Genomic DNA, 22,347 nt, shown 5'->3' on the forward strand with positions numbered 1-22,347 from the left:
AACGCGCTCAGGGCGTCCCACGTGTGGTCTTCGACCATGTCGGCCTCTGTGGGCGTACGGGGGAGTCAGGAGGAGGCTCGTGGGTGCTCCAGAGGCAGCGCCCGCACGGAGCTGCTCTCAGGGCCGTGTCTCTACGTTTGTCCCAGCTCTCCTGTCTCTACACCCTGCCGGGGTTCCTGCCGCTCGGGGCCGCTTGGTGGCACTCGCAGTCCGCAGTAGGGCCTAGGCCAGCCGGCGTGCCTGCGTGTGCTCCAAGGCGATGCGGCCTTCGCTGGTGCCGTTCCCTCCCTCCCCGGTCCCTCCGCGCAGGCGCCCTTTTCTCCCGCTCCGCCGTCTCGCTGCTAGTTGCTATAGTTTCAGCAACCCGGAAGCGCTGGCGGTGGGAGCCCGGTCTGCCGCGCCTGCCCTCAGCCCGCTAAGGCCGCAGAGGGGGGGAGCTGGTAAGGAGCGGGGGTGAGGAGGAGGAGGAGGCCTCAGGCCGGGTCCGGCCTCGGCCCCGGGACAAAGCCTGGAGCCCCCTCAAGCTGGACGGGCTGGTGAGGCGGTGACTAGGAGGATGGCGCGGGGGGTGGTTAGGGTTTGATTTCAGGTGGAGGATTTGAGGCCCTTTAATGGGAGTCACCATGTGCTCTTATCTGTCGTAGGTGGCTGTGCTTGGGCCTGCTTTCCAAAAGCAAAGGGAGTGTGAGGGTTTCCAAGGACTGGTGTTTTTGTTATTGCATGTTAATATCCTGGTGAATGTGCTGTTTGCCATCTCCTGTCAAGGCTGAGCACATTCTGTATTCTCTGATTCCTAATGCGATAGCTGCAGTTGGGTAGAGAGATCTCCCACAGTGAGAGGCCTTAAAATAACAGGAAATAATCAGTGTGCTGCAAGGAACATTGCCTCAGGAAATTAAAAACTATGTGGCATGCTGTGTGAGATGTATACTTGCTTGCTCTCAGCCAGCACAAAAAGCTGGTTTACTTGCTCTGCTGCTGTCAGTCCGAGCCCCTGTTATGTCAGCCAGGGTTCTCAACAAGTATTTCACCTGGCCCTGCTTCTTACAGACACCGGCATCTTTCCAAAGACTCATGCTGCAGCTGTGAGCCCAATGGAGACAGCACCAAGTGAGGATGTTTTTTTTGCGAGGGCAGCGTGCACTCAGGTAACTTGACAGCAAAGCACAATTTTCCTTCTGCAGTGGAAATGTCTGTATTTGAGAAGCAGAGAAACTTGTTAGCTCAAGCTGAGGAAAAGTTCACCACTTCTTTGATTCCTTGGTTTGGGGTTTTTTATCCTCAGCCTGATGACTTCTCCAGTTGAGTTTACTGAGTGTTCCCATAGCATAACATAGCATAGGAAGAAGTAAGTGAGGAAGAGGACAGATGGATGAGTTGCTGCTTAACTCTTACCAGTGGGCTGATAGTGGAAATCCGCACAAATCAAGTATCATGGAAGATAAGGCACCAGAAGGTTCATCTGTTGTAATGCTCTGTGCTGAAGTGGGTTAAGTCTCTGTGGCTTGAGGCTGAAGTGACTTGTACAGTGTCACACAGAATGTTTGTGTTGGAGCAAATGATACTGGGTTTTGCAACAGTGGTGAAACATTTACCATTTGAATTTATTGCACTCTAACTTTGTTGTGATAGTAAAAGGATACAAAGTTTTCTGGGTGTGTATTATAACCTGTTGTTTAGTAGCACATGTAACAGTTAATGTCTCTTATTTCCCAGGGAGATGATGGCCCGTCTGCGATAACCTGTGAATTGGATCCAGAATTGGTGAGTTTTATTAATGGAGTGCTGTGGATGAATGCTTTAAAAGGCCTCTTGGCATGTTCTTGCACGTTTTACATCAGTGTGATGTCTCCTGGTTGGTAAGATACCCTTCAGAGGGATAGCTAACAATATTATTGCAATGTAGTTCATCCAAAAACCTCTAATTCCAGATGTAATTCTGGCTTCTGAATTCTCTGCACTTGGGGCTGCAAGTGATGTTTGGCTTCACTTTACTGTTCTATCAAGTTATGGGCCTGTGTAATCATTTTACAGATTTTTAATGGAATTGAGTAAGGCTTTCCTTTAGCTAAATGCTTCTATAGATTAGCCTCTACTCTGTGATCATCTTGAATTTGCTGCTGCTCTTATTTAATACCTGTGGGGAAGGTCTTAGTGTTCTGAGCATGAATAGACTACTTCCTGTCTGTAGTGTAAAACCTCAGTAGGCACCACCTTAATTCTGGTGACTGTTGCCAAATCTGCATATACTTACTGTGTTTTTAAAACAAATTAGCTTCATACAAAATGGAGCTTGAAGCCGATTTTGAGATTATACACGGAAATCTTTGATGAGTAGAATATTTTAAATACTTAAAAAATTCTTTGTCTCTTCCAGAAGTTAAAGAAGAAACTTTTTACCAAGCCTTCAAAGTTACCAAGTAGTAAGTAGCAAAATTTTTTCTTCCGCTTCTGTTATTGCAGAACAGGAGGTTTGTGGGACACAGGAACTGGAAGGTTCACTTGAAACAACATCTTATTATTCTCCTTAGAATTATTTACTGGTGTGTGCAGGGTGCACCTGTCTGAGATTTGTTCTGTAACCTGTGAAGTTAGACTTCTATAGACTAAATACTGATGTTAATAGTTTAGTTGCAGTTCTTGATTCTTCAGTATAAACTACTTCCTTCTTATGTTATCACTTCTAATGGTAAGCATTCTGAATTTCTTTTTCTTTTTGGAGAAATGTTGATACTTGCTGTACAGAAAGAATCTAGAATTCCTGCACCTATATACCATCCAGTAGATACCTATGTTTGCAGAATAAGCAGTTCTCTTATTTGTTGGTTGATTTTGTTTCTGTTGTTCTGTTTGGGTTTTTTTTATGTGACCTTAGAAGTGCAATGTTATTATTAGATCTGCAGTTGTAATGTGGGGTTTTATCTTTTTGGGGGAGCTTTATGTTTCTTTCTTTTCCATTTACTTTCCTTTGTATAGGTCCAGTGAAGGTTTCAAAGAAGACTTTACCTCAAAGTGTTGCTGATTGTTTTGTTTCTAATAAGTTAAATAATGTTGTACTTTTAAATTTGGCTTTAGGTTGAGGAAGAGGCATGCTGTACTTCTATCTTAATGGTTTTCCTGAAATCCCTTTGCTTGCCTAAAGGATGGAATTTAAAATAGCTGTTTCATTTCCACTATGATGCTTGTGACATTGTTTCTTAATGTATGTGCTTCTCATGGTGATGTGAAGAGTAACTAGTTAGTCCATTTAGCACACATCTGTATTAATAATCTAAAGTGGAATTACTGTCAGTATTTTGAACCTGACTGCAGTACCTGAAGCAGTAATGTGAGGAGTTCCCCAGAAGTTGCATCACACGGATTCTGTTCTTCAGTTACTGCAAGAAAATAGACATGAATTCAAAGGTTAATTTAATAAATGAATTTAGACATGCAGGTATTGTACAGTTTGGATAGGGATTCTTACACGTAACTATTTCTTCATGTGTTAAGTCATATTACTGTCTCTTTCTGAGCATCTTTATTTCTTTGGGAATTAGATTGTTTTTTCTTTATGATGATTTTTTTTCCTGTAGTTTAATGTCCCATTGCTCCTTGTAAGCCAATATGTAATATGCTGTTAATTCCTATTTTTATAAGTAATAGAATTGTGTGTGTGAGCCTTGAAGTATGAGGCAAAGAGAATTTTTGTGACCTTGAGCTTTTTAAGGCAACGCTGAGATATTTCCTTTTGTTATAGGATCTCCATACAGCACACAACTGTATTCCAGAAAAGCTACAGTTTGGCCTTCTCTTCAGGGAACAGGCAGTGAATATCTTGAGAGTGCAGCTGTAAAAAACCAAAGGCTAAGATCACTGAAACAAGGTATTGGTATAGAAAATTTATCTGCATATATGGATAAAAATCAGTGTTGTGGAGAGCTTAATGTATAAACTCTTAAAAAAAACAGATTTGTGTTTCATTATGGGCTACATACAAAGTCATAGAATCATAGAATCATAGAATAGTTAGGGTTGGAAAGGACCTTAAGATCATCAAGTTCCAACCCCCCTGCCATGGGCAGGGACACCTCGCTCAAACCATATCACCAAAGGCCTTGTCCAACCTGGCCTTGAACAGTGCCAGGGATGGAGGATTCACAACCCCCCTGGGCAACCCATTCCAGTGCCTCACCACCCTAACAGGAAAGAATACTGGAAGGCTGCTATGAGGTCCACGCAGCCTTCTCTTCTCCAGGCTGAACAGCCCGAACTTTCTCAGTCTATCTTCATATGGGAGGTGCTCCAGTTCCCTGATCATTCTCGTTATTATTTGTTTGGGTGATTGGAATTACCTAATCTGAAGCACTGGCATTTGTAGATGGAATAATTAAAACATATGGAGCTTTCTATATTGCATTTGCTCAAAATAAATCCACAAAGTTAATTCAGAGCTATCCCTGTTTTTTGCATTTTTTGTTCCATTTTTATTGGCAGGAATGAGCTATCCTCTGAAGTCAGATGTTGACATGGGGCACATGCAAGCTGGTTTCAGTAGCACTCCGGAATATTTGAAGGAAGTTCTAGGAACAAAGAACCCCAAACATTCTCATTGTTCTAGCAGTGATAAGCTATGTAATGGTGTGGTAGATGAAAGTTAATGATCTTTATTCTCTGTGTAAAAGCACACACTCCCTAAGATCTTAGCTTTAGTAAAGCAAAAGCCATTTTGGTTTAGCCTGTATTAAAATATGTGTTGAAATATGATCCATGAGATAAGTTTTGAGGTTTCTAAATTGGATAAGATGGGGGGTTCCAAATTTTTGGGAGCAATGAATCACTGTTAGGTTTCAGAACTTTCTGCAAATTGCCATGCATTTGCAGCTGAAAACATTGTAAATATAATATGGTTCAGTGGGCCAGCTGTGGACTATTTATTGTGACTTTGTAAAACATAGTTTAGGAACCATTGATAGAAACCATCTGCTTGCCTCAAATTCTATGTAATTGACTCCTTTTACTTCTCTTGTTTTATCATGTGGTTGTGATACTAGATTAATTGAGTTTTATGAGAAGAGCAAAATGTAAAACTTTTATCCTGCTTTTCTTAAAGGAGAACTGTAAGCTTAAAAAAATCTCACTTCCTTTTGAAACAACACTTTGCTGGTGGTACACAGCTTCTGGCAACTTTAAAAGGTGGTAAACATTTACATGTCAGGCAGAAATAGGTAAATAGATTATGGCCATCTTTTAGAAGTCTTTTGTAAACAGTTTTTTTGGGATGAGAAGACTGCAGTCTTCTATGAAGTGCAGATCTTTCTTGAGATGGATATTTCAATGTAGCACCATAGAGAAGAAGTTAGGAAAAATTGGCTGTAAAATCTGGCAGAAGTTTTATACAGTAACATTTGCATTTCACCTCCATTTCTAAAGTCAGTTTTCATGCTGGAAGCCTAGTTTCCAGTTTAGTGCTGTTCTAGATGTTTTTCTCTAAGGTTTTTGATTAAAAGTACTTCTTTTGGATCTGCTTATTTTACATACCTTTTTCTGTAGGCTATATTCCTGGAAATCCTAACTACAAAGAAAAAGAAGATATGTATGATGAAATTATAGAGCTGAAAAAGGTACAGTCTCTCTGATACTTACATAGAAAGTCACAGCGTTGCTCCATCCAGACCTTATTGATCCAGATTACTTTGGTTTCTACTACTGGGACACCCACCAATTTTTTTTTTTTTTGCATTTGTAATGTAAGGCTAAACTAAACTTGTGTCTGTTTAAGGCAATTTCACTGTTCTTATGGTGTGATAGATGCTTCTGAGTACTGGATGTGGAAGCCTTGAGGTATATCCAATGCTGAACCCCAGCCATGGCCATAGCTGGATGCTGAAAAGGTTCATTGTGTTTGGTTTCTTTGTCTCCACCTCCTTTTTTTTTAATCTTACCTCCTTCCTGACTGTGACCCATCACATTTTAATACATTTTCAGTTTAGTGCAGTGAAACATGAAACTTGAAGCACGAGGACTTGGCATGTTGAACACTAGGGTTACCTATATGCAAACATCTTGGCTGTTGTAGATAATTTGTGTAAGGCTGTCTTTCTGTTAAGCCTTTTCTTTTTATCTTTGCCCTGTCACCTCCCTTATCTGTCAGCCCTGGTCCAGTGTGGTAATGTCTTTTGTAGTTCTTTTTTTTTTTTTTTAACTCTTCATCCTCACCTCATAATTGGATTGTTTTTGACATCAAAACGTGTTTCCATATGAAAACTCAGTGCATTTCTATTTCTGAAATACGCTTATGATTTTTTGCCCCCTCTTTCAGACAGTACAAGCTCAGAAAATTGAGAGACATCAAATGAAAACTAAGCTTCGTCGACTAGAGGAAGTGATCAATAGAAAGGATAAACAGATTGAAAAACTGTTGGATCCTTTCAAGGTGACTGTTTCTTGGGGGAGGATAGAAGTGGGGCAAGAGTGCTGAGCAGTGTGATCCTCTTCTTGTCACTTCAGGTTTCAGAAGTCTGTAGTGTGTTTCTTTCTAGGAATGATGAGCTCGAATATGAGAGGTGGTTGGTTGGTATGAAGGGATCTCTGTTTTGTGTATCTCAGCTTGCCAGCTCAGTTCAAAGGAAGATCGTGCCATAATGTGCAAACAAATTTACTTAGCAAAGATACATACTGAAGGAAAAAATGAGATGCTGTCTCTGTACAGGCCTGCTTTCTGCATATTTTTCCTGAGAGTAAAAGGGATTTAACCTCTTGCATGGTGACTGATGAAGGCAGTCCTGAGACCTGAGCCAGGAAGTAAAACGTAAGCTTTATTGTCAGGCCCACAAGGCTGAGAAGCATTTAGGGTCATGGTCAGAAGACCTGAATTTCATGGAAATCCTTGTGGCTCTCACTTTCTGTGTGCAGTTCTACATCTTGGGAGAAGTGTGCTAATGTCAAACAATGAGCACAGGGGCCTCAGAACTTAAGCTGTGGGACTGTTAAATGTGAAGAGGAGTAGGATAGAAAATTCTGTGGAAAGAGTCGGCAATACAATAAAGTAGCAATGTTGGTCATTTGCTTTATCTGTCTTACTTTACAGGCCTCTGAGATGGCACAAGCTTTGTCAGAAAGGGTGAATAATAATGGATGGGTAATAGTTTCTTCATTACCTTTAGCTTTCCTTTTTCCCTTGTTCCTCTTGCCAAGCTGAAACACTACCAATTTAAATAAATAATGAAGTGAAGTAAGAAAGAATAAGCAATTAGGGAATCATGTTACCATCATTTCTATAGTCAGATAAGAAAGCAGTAACAAAGATCTGGAATTAACATCACTTTAGGGACCTTTCTTTGTCATTGTCTTGAATGTGTTTACGAAGCATTCTCCCTATCACTGGCTTCTTTGAATTTAGCAGGGTGATGGGCAAAATGTTTTTTATTTAATGATTGTGTAAATGTTATATCTGTGGTAACATAACCATCTTAAATTAGGTATCTGAATTCATCAGTGTTGCCTTTCACAGAGGGTAGCAGACATGCATATGATTTACTAAGTACTGAAGTATATAGGAATAAGTGTATCTAGTTAGGTACAATTAATAAAGACAGAGGAAGATTATGGAGAAATAGAACTTCAGTGAAGAGATGGGTTATTGTAGTACTCATGAGCTTTGTTCTTTCTGTAGGTGGCTAATGGATTGAAGCAGAAGATTCTCAAGCTACAACAGTTGTGCAAGGAGAGATACAAGACTATTAAGTATGACTTTTTTGGCTAGGGAGTAGGATAGGGGCTTGTATTGGATAGATGATAAAGGCAATTTGAAGTCCATGTTATTTCTAATCTGTATTCTTCTGTCCCTTAAGATGTTTTAATGAACTCTGAGAACATATTAGTAACTATAAACAGCCCACCCAGAAATTGTAAGACAAAAAGCATTGCAGCATCTCTGCTGGTCTGACTGGATTATTCTATTTTAGCGAATTCCAGGCAGACCTGACGTCCACTAATTTGCAAGAAATGAAAGCTATGGAAACCTGCTCTGAAGAGGTATGTCTGAAATGTCTTTCCATGTGCATAAGGAGAGGAAGCTTTTCAGTGGTTGAGTCAAAGTATAAATGGACTGGTTTAGATAGAGTTTTTACAGCTCAGCTACACCTGTAAGTGGAATCAGATTTTCTTTGATACTCTCGTATCTCCAATTATTTTTCCTCAGGAAGCTGAGTGTGTTAGCAAAAAAGGGGAAATAAAGAAACTAATGTATATCCCGTAAGCGTAGTATCTAGATGAAAGCCAGTATAACAGTAGCCTGGCATCACTGCCTCTATTGCTGCCCAAAGAATCTTGTTCTGATTTTCACCTAATGGACAAATGTGTGGCATTAGCAATGTCAGCTTCCACAGCTAGCTCCTTAATGGAATGTGTATTTCATATTTCACAGGTTCATCGTCTCCAACAGCTTCTGGAGAAATCTGAGGCTACTAGGAAAAAGTACGTTAAATTCTTTTGAGGAAAATGTTTGCATATATTTGTTTGATAGATCATGTATTATTTTATGGTGGAAACCAACTACATGGGAACAGCTTATTTTGTCATTTAGATTGCTGGATTTGCTTTTTGGTACTGCTTCGGTTGGCTTCACAGCCTTGGCATATGTCTTAGTCACGTCTTTTTCTTCTAGGTAATTTTGTGGATGTGGGGAGAAAAAGAGCTATTTGAGAAGTACAGGAAAGCTTTGAAAATGTATCTGTTAAATAAAACCCATCTTCCCCCATAATCACATGTATTCTGATATCACTGGTGATTGCAACAAACTCACTAGATGTTTAGTGTTTTATTCTTGAGTCAGGTCTGCATCTTGCTTTAAAGTATATGCTGCAAAAGAAGGTATTTCGGAGTAAACATTTTCCTGTGGTGCAGAGACAGATCTAGAGGTCAGGGCAGCTCTTATGAGTTGTCCATGAGCAGCGCTAGTAGGAAACTGTCAAGCTTGTGCTAGTGCTTGTCACTACTATGTTTATTTATACATGGTGATGGGAATAAATAGTCTACAGAGGAAATAAAAATCAAAAGCACAACAGCAAAAGACAAAGCTCCAGTAAGACAGAAAATTAAAAGCATCTATGCGAGGGAGTGTTATTCTTGCTGAGAAGAGGGTAATAGAGTCTTGTAGGGTTGGAAAATTTTTTACCACACCACTTCAAAATGTGCTTGTCCTCCTGGTGTTACATACAGACAACTGTCTTAATTTGGGTTATAATTATTTAGGTTGTTAAAAACACATGAGAACTCTTTATGGATCATGATGTATAACTACTTGTGTTTCCCTAATTCACTGTGTCTTGTGGATTGGAAAGTGCAATTTGTTTTGTCACTGTTTTGAAGAAGGTAAGATCTCTTTTGGCTCAGGCATGCAGTGGCTGGCCTCTGGAGGCTGTAAGCCATCACACCTCATTTATTTACGGGTGGAAATGAGTCATCAGGTCTCTTCCTTGTCCTTAATTTATTCGTAGCTTCGAAAAGCAGTGGTCAGGGCAGTCTCTCTCCATTATGTGACTGTCAGTCTCTACTTGAGAGGCTGAGAGCTGAAATAATAAATGATGTTGAAGTTCAGGGCTCTGGCACATACAGTTGTAGGAGAGTGTTTCTTCCACTATGCTTGTCTACATTATTTCTGGCTGAAGTAAATCACATTTAGCTTTTCTTTTTCAGTGTTAATGCTGAAATATGATGACTTATATATGAAGCTGTAGTATCCAACTGTACCTAAAAACTAGGTGACCTTTCCAGTCCTCAAAATGGTCTGCAATCCTTTCGTTAAGGTTTTGATGAGCATCAAATAATGTCACTCACTGATACAGTGACGATTCCTATCATTTCTGTCACTTCCAATTTTTGGTTGTGTTGTGTGCTGGGTTTTAGTTTTGGAGTTTTTTTACCTTCTGCCTGGGACAGCTCATGAATAGTCATCCATGACATGTGGACAGCCTTATTTGTTAATTTCCTTTTCATATCCCAAAGGAAGATTAGGTTCAGCTTTTCAACCTGATATGGTACCTGTAAACTTGTTTCTCCCTTTACCTTGTAATTATTCCAGTGTATGTCATGTGAGATTTCTTTGCACACTATTCTGTCATTGTCTTTTGTCCAGAAGTGGTTCCATCAGTTACTTCAAACCTTTGCTTCCATAAGTAAGTTTTTAAGAACTTTCTCATAGCAATAAAGTATTTCATCTCACTAGAAATCTACTTTGTCAACAAACCTTACAACTTTTTTCACATCTATAAAACTGAGATTTCTTCCCCATTTATTAGAAAAATTAAAAAGGCAAAACCACTCTAATGTGTTTTAAATGACTTTAACACATAACAGGTTTTCCCTTTTCTAATGCCTTTTACTCCCATCACTTGATGATAGCTGTATTCTTCAAATGTGTTTCAAATCTCACATTGATTGAAATGTATCTTAAATGAAGAAAGAGATCTCTCTGGGGTTTACTTTCACAGGAATAGTCTCTTTTACCCTAGAACAGCATTCACATCTCAAAATACACTTGTGTTGGATTTGAGAGTTATTCCATCTATAGCCCTCTCTCTCTCCCAGTACAAATCTGTTAAGTGAAAGAAAGCAATTCAGAGCACGCAGGTTAGCTTTCCATGCTGAACACTTGTTTGGAAGAGTCTCCCGGTTGGCTGAATGTAAATGATTTTAAATCAGTTGTCTGTAGAGCACCAGTAAAGCATTATAAGGTTGGTTAACAAAACAAATAGAAACCCAAATGAGTAAAACCCATACAAGCACCCTTGATTATGTGTTAATGAAACAGAGGGGGGGAGAGGAAGTAGAAGTAATGAACTTTCGAAGTATCTGTTTTCTTTGACACAGAACAGTTGTGGAAGTGTTGAGCAAGATGGTCTTTGAATGTTTTTTCCTAACAGAATAGGTAACTCAAGTAAAAAATGTTGAGAAATGCTGTTGGAGGGGAGCTGAGACAGTAACGCAGTGAGGCTGTTTCACCGTTTTTAATGCTGCTGCTTTGTTCTCTGCTTTTAAGTTAACTTTCTGGTTTTGATTCCATTTCGAAGTACAGAGAGCAGAGAGACCCAAAAACACCTAAAGGCACTGAATGCTGCTGTCCTGAGATTATCCAGGACCATCAAAAATTTGCAGGCTGAGAATCGGAGGCTGAAAGAAGATTTAGATCATGTACTGTGCAGTTCTCCTCCTTCCAGTGAAACAGAAAGTACGTGTGCTGAAAAGTTGGTGAACGTGGGGCAAGGGATTTAGGTACATTTGAAAGATGTGTTTGAGAGCAGGACACTACAGTGGTACAAATAAGGGAGTTATTACAAGAGTGAGGATTCAGGAGGGGAAAAGGCTGGAATAAGTTTCTTACAGGAGTCTGTGACTTCTGGATGTGCTGCTCCAGTCAGACCTGGGTTTCCTTTATTGTTAACCCTGAGAATTCTGGACTGGAATCACTTGAAAATACAAGTTTCTGAAACTGCTGAATCTGAATGGTTTATATTGATAACTAATTGATGTAGAAGTCAGATATTTTAAGACCATTCTCATTTTTTCATTGGTGCACATTTACAGTCGGGGTTCAGAGACCTTTAGATGGTCTTTCTATATGAACACAAGTGTCAGAAAAGCAAGAACAATGTTGACTCACTGCTACAGTTTCATGTTTAAAGCTTTGTTATTGTATTTAGATTACAGTGAGTGGAGCAAACCCAGGCTGGTGAAGCGGATTTCAGAACTAGAAAGTGTAAGTGATCATAATCGTAATCTTGCCTGTCTTTGAGCAAAAGATGCGGAACCACTGGCTTGTGCTCATGGCATGTAGTCCCTCAGACCATCAGCCTTGTGTGTTCTGCCTCATACGTGTAAACTGATGTCTGTACCATGTGCTCCTTCTCCTTTTTTACTTTTCTCATACTTATTACATGTAGATGCACATTTTAGAATTAACTTCCACTTCATCTTTTCTCATGGCCTAAATAAATAATTTTATGTTAAATTTAATATTTTTTCCCTTTTTATTTTTCTCCATGTAAATTTTATCCTGTTTAGAAAATAAGTGCCATGGAGAACGCCAGGGTGCCATCAGCAGATACCTGTGAGTCAGAGGTATTCACTCCACCATGTTCAACTTCCGAAGACCTGGGTCATCTAGTCTCTCAACAGGTGGACTATGTTGAGGAATGTCATCGCCTCCAAGGGCTAGTGAAGCAACTCCAGAGAGATAAGAGGGCACTTCGAAGTTTTTTACTCAGTAAAGAGTAAGTGTGACTTTTGTCTAAGATATTGCTCTTTAGTATGTATCAATTAGTGTTTCCTATCACGTTGTGAAATGATGTAACAAGTTCTTCACATTTTCAGTAAGAAAATGAATTTGGAGCATCCCTTCAGCTTTTATATCAAAAACTACTTCTAGTCCTACTAGCCCTGTAAAATTACATTGCAGGAAAAAGAGGCTGGAAAATGAGAATTTCTGCTTGTTTCTAACATATTCTTTCAAGGCATATTTTTTGCCAACCACACTAAAAGGCCTTTTAAGGATTATATGTCACTTTACCACAGCAAGAATTTTGCTGTAAAAACTTTGTCTTATTTTTCAACATTTTGTCCTGATCTACCACTTTCTCCCTTTAAGCCTGCCTTCTGCCATGTGATGCAGTGGGACTTCTTTTCTCCCCAGTAAGCAATCGATTTGCAGTTTGTATTGCTTGGACTCATTTGATGTGTCAGTGCATAAGGGCAGGCAGGTTAATCTCTCACGTGAGCAGAGATGTGCACACAACTATGTGTTGTTGATAAGATGCTGCCTCTGTAACTTGCCTCTGATCAAGAATGAATGTGTGGAGAGGACCTTTGCTTCTGAACAATGTATGCTTGCATTTTGGTTTGTTTAAAGGGGAAAATGAAACATTTAGTTACTTTACAAATTGAGAAAATCTATTTTATGTAGGAGTTTAATCAAACAATAACTTTGTTGAAGTATGGATGTCCTAAGTACTGCTTAGATCTCCGTAATACCTTTGTAGATTAGATATCAAGCAGTTACTGGAGGCTAAGGTTGAAGTGGGCTGCAGAAGTGTCAGAATAAGATATACAGGAGAAGTGTCAGAAAAGAGTGCAGGAGAGCAGACTCTATGGAATCACATTTTTGTATTGGTAGATCCTTTCAGAACTACAAAAAATACCTGTCAAAAGTATAATTATCATTTGAAGTGGCTAAAAATCTATATGGGTTCATCTGAACTGCAGGAATCTGGGAATTCATGTAAGCAGAACTGGTTTGGAAGGATGGAGTAAGTCACTAGGGGAAGAATTCTACAGTGCTTTGAAGGGAATTGGAAGACCAAGTAGTACAAGAAAAATAAAAATAATTATTGAATTATAATAAAAATTAAGAAGATAAATGGAAAAAGAGAGCTGCCATGTTGGCCTCAGAGACATATTTTCTTTCTAAGAAAGAACTGTAGTATCTTTACCTTATCTTAGCCTATGCTTCTAGACCATTGCTAGTATGTCATTCCATTTACTTCATGTAATTTGTAACTAGGAATGTAATACATCATGTATTTTGTATAACTTGATAATGATCTTGTGCAAGAGTGGCTAAAAGAAGTGATTTCATTATTACTTTGCAGGAAAGGACTGTGACAAATATGAAACTGTAGCAGATCTAGATGCATTATTGAAAGTATCAAGGGTACCATTGTAACACTGGAATTTTCTGATGCTAATGTAAGGCTGTGCTATCACAACTTGAGAACTGCTGTCACATAGTGTGAGGTGTCCCTGCCCATGGCAGGGGGGGTTGAACTAGATGATCTTAAGGTCCTTTCCAACCCTAACTATTCTACGATTCTATGTCTGTTACTATGAGAAGATGCATCATTTTATTCTGAGCAGTTTCACACTTTGGCCGTAAAAACCCCAAACAAACAAACAAAGAAGGCAGCCAAATCTCCTGAATTAGGCTGAATATTTTCAAAGCAGGAACAACAGCTAATTTCCACCTATAAATATTTTTGCTTTTCCAACCTTAGAGTGGAAATCCAGAACCTGACACAGAAATTAGGGAAACTGGAGCCAAAAGAAGAGGAAGAGAAGAGTCAAATGGCAGAAGATAAAGTGGAAAAGGGTCTTAAGGTACAGACATGTTTTTGTTTGGGGGGTGGTGGTGGTGTGTTGTTTTTTCCCTTTGCATCCAAGCAATAGATTGCAAATTGAGCTGATAGTCTAAATAGCTGCTAGCTGTGTTTTTTCAGAGAGATATTAAATCTTGTCATAGAGATTTGAAATGATGATTAATTCCCAGCATTTGTTGATAAGTTGTTTCAATAATTGCCACTGCAATTATTTTTTTTTTGGAGCTGTTCTCTTGGTGAGTGTCTGCCTTTGTTTTTTCCTTATTCAGTGGAATGTTGCAAAAAGCTTCTGCTTTTTAGTGCTTGGGGGTTTTGACTTACTTAAAAAGAAAGACATTTGTGGTTTTCCTTACATCTTCTTATAACATCTGAACACATTAGCTAATTTCAGTCAAGTTTTGGAGAGGGAGGGAGGTGTTGATAGGTAAAGGACAGAGGCACAGGTAAGTGTGATAAGTCACTGGCAGACTGGCAAAAGACAGAAGACCCTTTTCAGTGATTTTTATGCTGGTCAAGTGCTCAATTAGGGCAATTCATAAAATATTCATTAGCTTTTCTCTTTGGATGCAATCAGGGTACTTTTCTATGGGAAGGGTTACAGGATGTAGAGCACTAATCATAAAAATAGAGGTTTTCTCAATTCCGCTGATGATGGGACTCCATCTTTGACTAAGAATTAGGAAGGATGGATATCAGGAAATAAAATAAACCCTTACCCCCCTTGGAAATGAAGTTTTTCTGGAGCTGAGTTATTCATAACCTCTTCTGTCTGGATATTATCCAGTAATATATTTGGGTACCTGTTATTCCTAAACAGTCTTAAATGGAGTTCTCATCACTTGCGGTTTTTTTGGTGCCATATGATTTAACTTGGTGTATTTGCAATCTTCTGTCCCTCTAACAAATGTTGTTGTCACTGGCCAGTATGGATGAGTGGCCACTGTCTGACATGGTTTTTTCACATGCGGTATGGACATATTAATCTAATTCCACTAAAAACTGAAAATTGAAAATTATTACTGGGGATTTTGATGACTTGTACTTAAAAATAAATAGACCCTGAAATATGGGTAGTAAAAAATATGAATAAAAATGTCCACTAGCTTAAGAGGATGCTAGTTTTTTATATACTGTGCAACTCCTTAGATTCTTTTTTGTGAGTTATAGGCTCATGGATGCTAGATGATGTTTTGAATATCAAATAACTTGAGCCTTTAAAAACAGCCAACAAACAGTTCCTTTTTTCCTTCTGCAGACTATATATATTCTTGGCCAGTAACCATCCTTTTATTGAAATGTTCCCATTATTTGTAATTATCACTAAGTTCCTACCAATTTTTCATTTTAATAGTAGGTTGTCATTTTTAATATAACATGATCCATTTGCTAAACTTAAGCCTGTAACTCAGTGTTTTTAGGTTATAAATAAATCATTTTCACAGAATCAAGAGGGTTTTTTCTGAGTCTACCAAGGCTCTTAGTCCTCTACTTACAATTTTATACCAACAAATTAAATTAGTCTTTTAAAAGTGCAGCTAACTTTTGTTTGGCAAGTGAGGAATGACAATTAGTATGGGATAATTAGGGATCAAAAGGATCAACTGTTGAGAGGTGGAGTATGCAACCACACCTCAGAAGATATAACTGGAACAAAATCTTGTTTTGTTCTTGATTTCTTTTACCTCTAATTTTTTTCTTCAAGATAGAAGAGTAGAGTTATGCCAATTTACACAAGCTTTCTGTCTTGTTGGAGTCATATGGTGGCAAACCCATCAGTAAGCTTAAACAGATGATTATGGGTCCACAGTTGCCAGGATGAGACATCAGAGAGCTCCCCAGTTAATTAGCACCAGTCTTTCCTGGAGAAGAATTGCAAAATCTGGTACCCTGACATTTGTTCTCAGTCTGTTGATAATATACAAGCTATTTCTGATCAACAAAGCAGTGGGTTCCTCTGTTGGAGCTCTTACTGCTTTACCAATGCATATAAAAATAGGAATATGTGTAAATGAAAAGCTTTCCATTCCCATGCTCTGCTAACAGCTAAAATGGGGACAGCTATGTGTTTTGGTGTAACAGGCATTTGGATGATGATTTTGAACAAGACCAGTATTCCAAACTAAGAGTTTCCTCTCTAACTTCCTTCTGCCCTGCAGGTAGGATGAACATTTAACAACTCTGGTGCTGATTTATTTGTAACTTGTTTCCCTCGTAGAATTCCAGCTTGTGTCTTTAGTGTACCAACTTAAAGATTCTTTTTTGCAGTTTTCACTGCAAGGCAAAGATCATCAAAGGAGAGAAGAAGCAGCCAGAATCATCCAGAGGTACTGGAGGAAGTATCAGGACAAGGTGAGATTCTCCTACTGGGAAATAGTGAGGATCCTCCCCTCTGAATCTTGCTCTTGTTTTAGTGGGTACAGTAACCTGCTGCCAGGCTTCAGGAACTGCAGCAGTGCTTCCCAATACAACTCCTTACCACCATCTTCTCTTCCACTGCTTTGTTCAAGTCCTGCCTGCTGCTGCTTTTGCCTTTGATCTCTAGAACCCTGTTGTTTCTATTGCAAGATAGCTGTTTTCTGAATGGGGAAGTCTGGGTGAGCAGGGAAACTAAGGAAGCCTACCAGTGCTTGAAGCAGCATCACTGCTGTTGGCCTCCTTGGAGTATGACTGAGAAATTAAATACCCCTTGCAGAAATCCTCCAAACAGTGTAGGAGTTACATTCAACTATGACAAGAAAAAGCATTAACCTTAAATTTTGTTTTATGGGCAGAAACATAATGTTGCTTTTTCCATGCGTAGGACCTATGATGTGAGGTGGGTCTTGTAGTTGCTTCTTAGGAAAATAAAGACAAAAGTACTATCCACACATCTTCCAAAGATGAAAAGCTTGGGTATTTTGTTCCCTTAAGTTTGTTGAAGTTTTTAGGGGGAGGAAGGACAGGTATTTTCTGTGTTGTAATTGTTGGGGAAAAACTGGATGGCACAAATATATATAAATTTTAACTTTGTCATTTTCTATTTCAGCGAGATGTAAGTGATCTGGACAAGGTGAGTGTACTTATGACAGCCAACAAAACAGCAAAACAGATGTAATTCATATCAAAACACGTAGAAATAACTTTTTTATTTTAAAGAAGTTTCACTGCAGTACAACCTGTTGTACTGAGATCATGTTTGTTCTTCAGGCTGGCTCGTGATCTTCCTTCTAACATCCTGGTTTTGTTTGATGTATCTTGTCAAAGTGTTCCCCTTTTGGTCTCAGATTTTCTGTACTTAGTACCTTCTGCAAGATGAACAAATTTTGATCAAAATTTGATACCAACAGACAGGATTTTGTCTAAAATAGATAATTCTAATAACGCTTTAATTTTCACTATGATGAGTCTTCAGAAACATTTGAAGTAGGAATGTGAAGCCTTTGCTATAATACTCTCTGAGTATTATAGAACAAATTCTAAAACTGTGTGATGCAGGCTTGCGGGTTTACATCTAGATGCTGTTTGTTCATTAGAATCCAGTAAAATCTCTGAGAAGAAAGACTTACTATGTTCAGTGTAATCACCACAGTGGTCTGCTGTCTTGGCTGGGTTTCTGCTTGTGCCAGGGCATCACTGAGCCTACTGGGCTATCTTAATATGGGAATGGGAGCATGTTGCTCTCCTTGTGAAATACAGGCTAGTCCTGACAGCTAGAACTTAACTGCATTTGATAGGCTGAGTCCTGAACACCTCCCAGATTGAATTTAATCCATGGAGGTGTAAGTCTATGGGTTGTCACAGGCTGGGCATTCTCTGGATTGCAGCAGTGTACCTGTGAAGTAATGGAGACGTGTGTATCCCTTAAGCATAATCAAATATAAAGACATCAAAGAGTTTCTGTTGCACAGGGAAAAGTTATTTTCTCCCTGTGCCTCTTCCTTCTGGACTCTTTTGGTTTTATTTATAACTGCCATCTTTTAAAGGAGCTAATACCTACTTATTTATTTCCGTGATAGGCAATTACTGCAGTTCAGGCAGCTTTCAGAGGACATTTAAGTCGACAGAAACTGTTACTGAAGAAGAGGACGCATGAGGCAAATTCTCATAACAAGGTAATTGTTGGGGCAAATGGGTACCCAGGAATCCCATTATGTTTAGTCTCTAGTGTAAAGTACTTTACTTCCAGACTTAATTCTCTCAATCTTCCAGTGATGTTGTTTTAATGCACTGGTTGGCAGCATAGCTGTCATCCTAGAAAAATACCAAGCTCATTCCATAGCCTCCCATTCCATCTTCTTTAGTTCAGTTTTTCTTTGGATTAAAGCTACAATTTCTCTGCATTATGGACTGTAACTCCTCTTTTTTCTTTTCTTTTTTTAATGGTTGTTCCGTCAGGTAATAACATACCCTTTAACTCTTTAATTTGGGGTGCTGTTGAACACTGTACTTGCTCTCAAGTGTTCACTGCTGGATCATTGTAATAATAGATAAACCTTGGTTGCTGAAGTTCAGCAAGAAGAATCTGGAAAGCATCTTTGATGGGATTGAAAAGTAAAGAAGTCTTGCATATGCCACGCTCAACGAAAGAGTTGCATCCTCTGTCATGTCAAACTCGCTCTAGATTGTTCAGTTCTGAATATGAAAACATTTTCTTACCAATTAAACATTTTGTTTCTCAAAGTCATTTGCCAACTTAGATGAACATCCTTTAGAACTTTAGCAGGCTAATTTGTAATTCTCCATACAGGTTTTCTGTCTGGTTGCACTTTACATGCACTTTTCTTTTGGTAAACTGGCCCAATGGTTCAGTAGTAGGATTGAATACTTTTGCTTGATACAAGCAGAAGATACATCTATCAGTAACGAAGGTTGTCTTAACTCCTTTGACTTCAAAAGGTTTCCTTCCTGGAAAATGAATGAACTTCCCTTGCAGGTGTTTGCACTTTCATTAATTGAATACAGATGTTTCAAAGCTTGTGTGATGATCAGATTTGCATTTCCTGCTGATTTAGACTCATAGAACCTTAGAGACTGCAGACCGAAAGATGGGAATATTTGCTGAACTACCATTTTCATAATCGGAAGAAAGATTGTGAAAGCTTCTGTCAAGCTTCTGTGCAATCTGTAAAGGTCAGTTTTCTTTTATCTGATTGCTTTGCAGAACTCCTGCAGGTCTTCCATGTCAAACTCCTTGAGCTCGTCTTCTGATTGCATAGAGAAAGATGAGATGCTGCCATTCATCCAGTCTGTTTTCAGGGCTCACTTAGCACGTAAAGAACAGCTTGCGGAGAGGTAAGTGAGGAGCAGATACTTCGGCAACTCGCAGTAGCAAAATTGGTTTTATTGCAGGGGAGGGGTAGTTATTTAATAGAATTTTAGTGTGGGTTTCTTGGCAGAAAAGGCAAACAAGACCATTATTCCAACAAAGGGAGAGCTTACTTGTAAAAAAAATCAAAGGATATGCAACTAAAAGGGTTTCTAGTGGCAGTAGTGGTCTTCCTATGTCCTGTTGCATTCTGTCTTCTATATAAGTGAGGAAAAAGTAAAGTAAAATAATTAGTGCTTGGAAAAAAAAAATCAAAATACCATTGTTATCAAACTGATAGCTAATACACTTGCTTAATGTAAGGGGATCTGAAGCTCTGACATGTAAAAGTTAAGGGTTATTTGGAGGAAGAACAGGGAAGAGCTAGAATCTAGTGATTTAGCTCAGGAAGAATACAGTGATTTGCTTACTGCTTAGGTTTATGGTGACTTTGTCTTGAAAAATACTCCTTTCTCTCCAGGGTTTACTCCTCAGAAAGTTTTTAATGTTGGCTGCCATGGTTACAGAGTTAAGCTGTCACCTCACTTTAGTGTCTGGAGTTCACTTCTGCAAGTGATAAGGTTTTGTTTCTTAGAGGCTAGCAGCACAAACTTTTCAGCATGCCCTCTGAAGACAGGCTGCAGTTACTGCTCTGTGCCTCATGCAATGCAGTATGTCTTTCTGCCCTCTGTGTCCAGTGCACTACGTGAGAAAGGAGATTTCTGCAGTTGACAGTCCAGAGAAGAAACCGGTTTTAGCAGGAGTCCAGAGATGACCTTCAAACGTCATGTTGTCTCTTCCTGGTAATTTAATTTCCCTCTGTGTTCGAAAGTAATGTGTGTTTTGAGTGGATGCACACAATTTTATAGAGAACATCTGCACATGCAGATGCATAATTGGACTCTGTGTCTTCTTTTAACTTGATGACATGTTGCTTATACTGGCAAGTGCAGTCCCTTACATAAAAAAATCTTTGGCAGTATCAGTACCAGCTTCCTCACAAGTGCTTTGCCTTTTTGTCACAACTGTGGTTTGGAGGGTCTCTCTCTGATGTGAGTGGTAATTATTCAAGGAACATGATGTTCCCCTGGATTGCCTCTCTTCTCTGTTTTTAATCCCCCCAGCCCTGTAGCTGTAGTATGGTACTTTCCACTGTGCTTCGGGCCTGAAGCCATAGACAAGCTGAGAATGTTTTCACCATCCTGACTTAGTTTCCGAAGGGGACAGACATCTGGTAAAAAGAACCATCCTAGTCAGCCATGTGTAACATTGTTTTCAGCGGTCTTCAGATGCTGCAGTAAAGGGAAAAACTAAGTCCTGGATAACTTTGCCAACTAGTACTACTATAATGCAAACTGGGAAAATGTCTCTCTCTTTTCTGTGGCTCTTACGCCATTTGGTTTACTTCTTGTATTCCTCATTGCTCTTTGTGAGAAGGTGGAATTAAAGCCGAAGAGCCTTTTAAGAGGATGTTGGAAGTACTCAGTATGAAAGGCAAAACAATGCTGCAGGTAACACAGCCTTAGACATGCAGCTTCAAAGATGTTAAAACCGAAGTGAAACAGGTTGGTTATATCCAGAGTGGGATATTTCAGGCTTTTACAGACTAGCTGGAGAAAAAAGAGCAGTTTTGAGGGTGACTTGAGAAACATCGACTTGCTTTTTGTCAATGAAAAGCTGACAGTCCCTGTAGACTTGCTCAGAAACAGAGCATGCTGGAAGCAACTGAGGCTGTTTCTCTAAGATAGCAGATGGGAATAAGCCAGATTTGCAGGGATTGTGAATGCAAAGGTTACCCTTCAGTGAAGGAAAATTATTTAAGCAACTTTATTCCATATTCAGAGGCTATTCTACTTTGTGAAGAAGTAGATAGTACTTGCTTATGAAGACAGAGTTTTAAGTGATTTTAGTTATGCCTAGTGATAGTACTCAGAAAAAAAGTGCTGCAGCATCCTGTTTTGCCTGGGCTTTACTACAGTAGTCATTGTACCCAAGGACAAAGAATCACTAAAGCAAAAAAACCCCAAACTAAATGCTTTGTGCTTCTGAAGAAATGCTTCTAAGACCCAAGGAAGAGTGTAAGATGAAGCTACTCTGGTAAATGCAATAGTGTGCATACTCATAGAGCAGTCACTGTCTAGCTATGAAGTCTCTAAAGCTGAACTTTATTGCAGATTGTGATGACTTCTTGATAAGTGAAGAAGTTCTGGAAGAATTTGTACCAGAAAGGATAGAGAGCCATAAGCATTCAAACTTTCTTCCTTGCAGTCCTTTTCTGGTGAATATAAAACCAATGAAAGATTGGGAGCAAAGCAAGTTGTATTTGCTGCTGATCTTACACATATGTGAGGTGTTCCCAAAATCTGGGATGAGGATAGAATGTGCCAGGAACAGCACCAAGGGCATCAAGGTGCCAAGCCTGGGCCCATCACTACAAGAGAGATACTGAGGTGCTGGAGCAGGGCCAGAGAAGGGCTGTGGAGCTGATGCAGGGCCTGAAGCACAAGTGTGATGGGGAAGGGCTGAGGGACCTGGGGGGGATTAGTCTGGAGAAGGCTCAGAGGAGACCTCATTGCTCTACACAACTACTTGAAAGGAGGTTGTAGTGAGGTGGGGTTCGTCTCTTCTCCCAAGTAACCAGTGATAAGAGGAATCAGCCTGAAGCTGCACCAGGGGAGGTTTAGACTGGATATGAGGAACAATGTCTTCACTGAGAGGGTGGTCAGGCATTGGAACAGGCTGCCCAGGTGGAATCGTCTGCAAGTAGAGAGTACCGAGTAGACAAGGCCCTTAGTGACATAGGTTAGTGGTGGCCTTGGCAGTGCTGGGGTAGCGGTTGCACTCGATGATCTTGAATGTCTTTCCCAACGCAGTTGATTCTGTGATTCTAAGCGATTGGGTCCATTTTGGGGTTATTTTGGAGGGGAAGGTGCT

General features: G+C 39.5%; 1 protein-coding gene across 7 annotated transcripts; it reads left to right on the top strand.

The window, feature by feature from the left end:
• Positions 1 to 505: 505 nt before the first annotated feature.
• On the top strand, positions 506 to 21,710 carry IQCE (IQ motif containing E). Of its 7 annotated transcripts, none has more exons than XR_009726059.1 (21): positions 509 to 536; positions 1,051 to 1,148; positions 1,717 to 1,764; positions 2,378 to 2,423; positions 3,740 to 3,865; positions 5,533 to 5,603; positions 6,302 to 6,415; positions 7,070 to 7,120; positions 7,655 to 7,725; positions 7,947 to 8,016; positions 8,408 to 8,457; positions 11,052 to 11,209; positions 11,682 to 11,737; positions 12,043 to 12,251; positions 14,028 to 14,130; positions 16,395 to 16,478; positions 17,155 to 17,178; positions 18,125 to 18,220; positions 19,270 to 19,400; positions 19,895 to 20,216; positions 21,588 to 21,710. XR_009726059.1 is itself a non-coding variant. In XM_061356976.1 (20 exons), exons 2-20 carry the CDS (start codon positions 1,095 to 1,097, stop codon positions 20,143 to 20,145), a joined length of 1,596 nt encoding a protein of 531 aa, XP_061212960.1. In that variant the 5' UTR covers positions 506 to 544; positions 1,051 to 1,094; the 3' UTR covers positions 20,146 to 20,401. The 7 variants fall into 7 exon arrangements, 3 of the variants coding, with proteins under 3 accessions (XP_061212960.1, XP_061212961.1, XP_061212959.1); XR_009726056.1 differs by having other exon boundaries at positions 20,112 to 20,216; XR_009726060.1 differs by lacking the exon at positions 21,588 to 21,710 and adding an exon at positions 20,538 to 20,781.
• Positions 21,711 to 22,347: the final 637 nt, after the last annotated feature.

Source organism: Neopsephotus bourkii, unplaced genomic scaffold, assembly GCF_033783945.1.
Source record: "Neopsephotus bourkii isolate Nb327-2 ecotype Australia unplaced genomic scaffold, CSIRO-AGI_Nbou_v1 NB_882, whole genome shotgun sequence".
NCBI lineage: Eukaryota > Metazoa > Chordata > Aves > Psittaciformes > Psittacidae > Neopsephotus > Neopsephotus bourkii.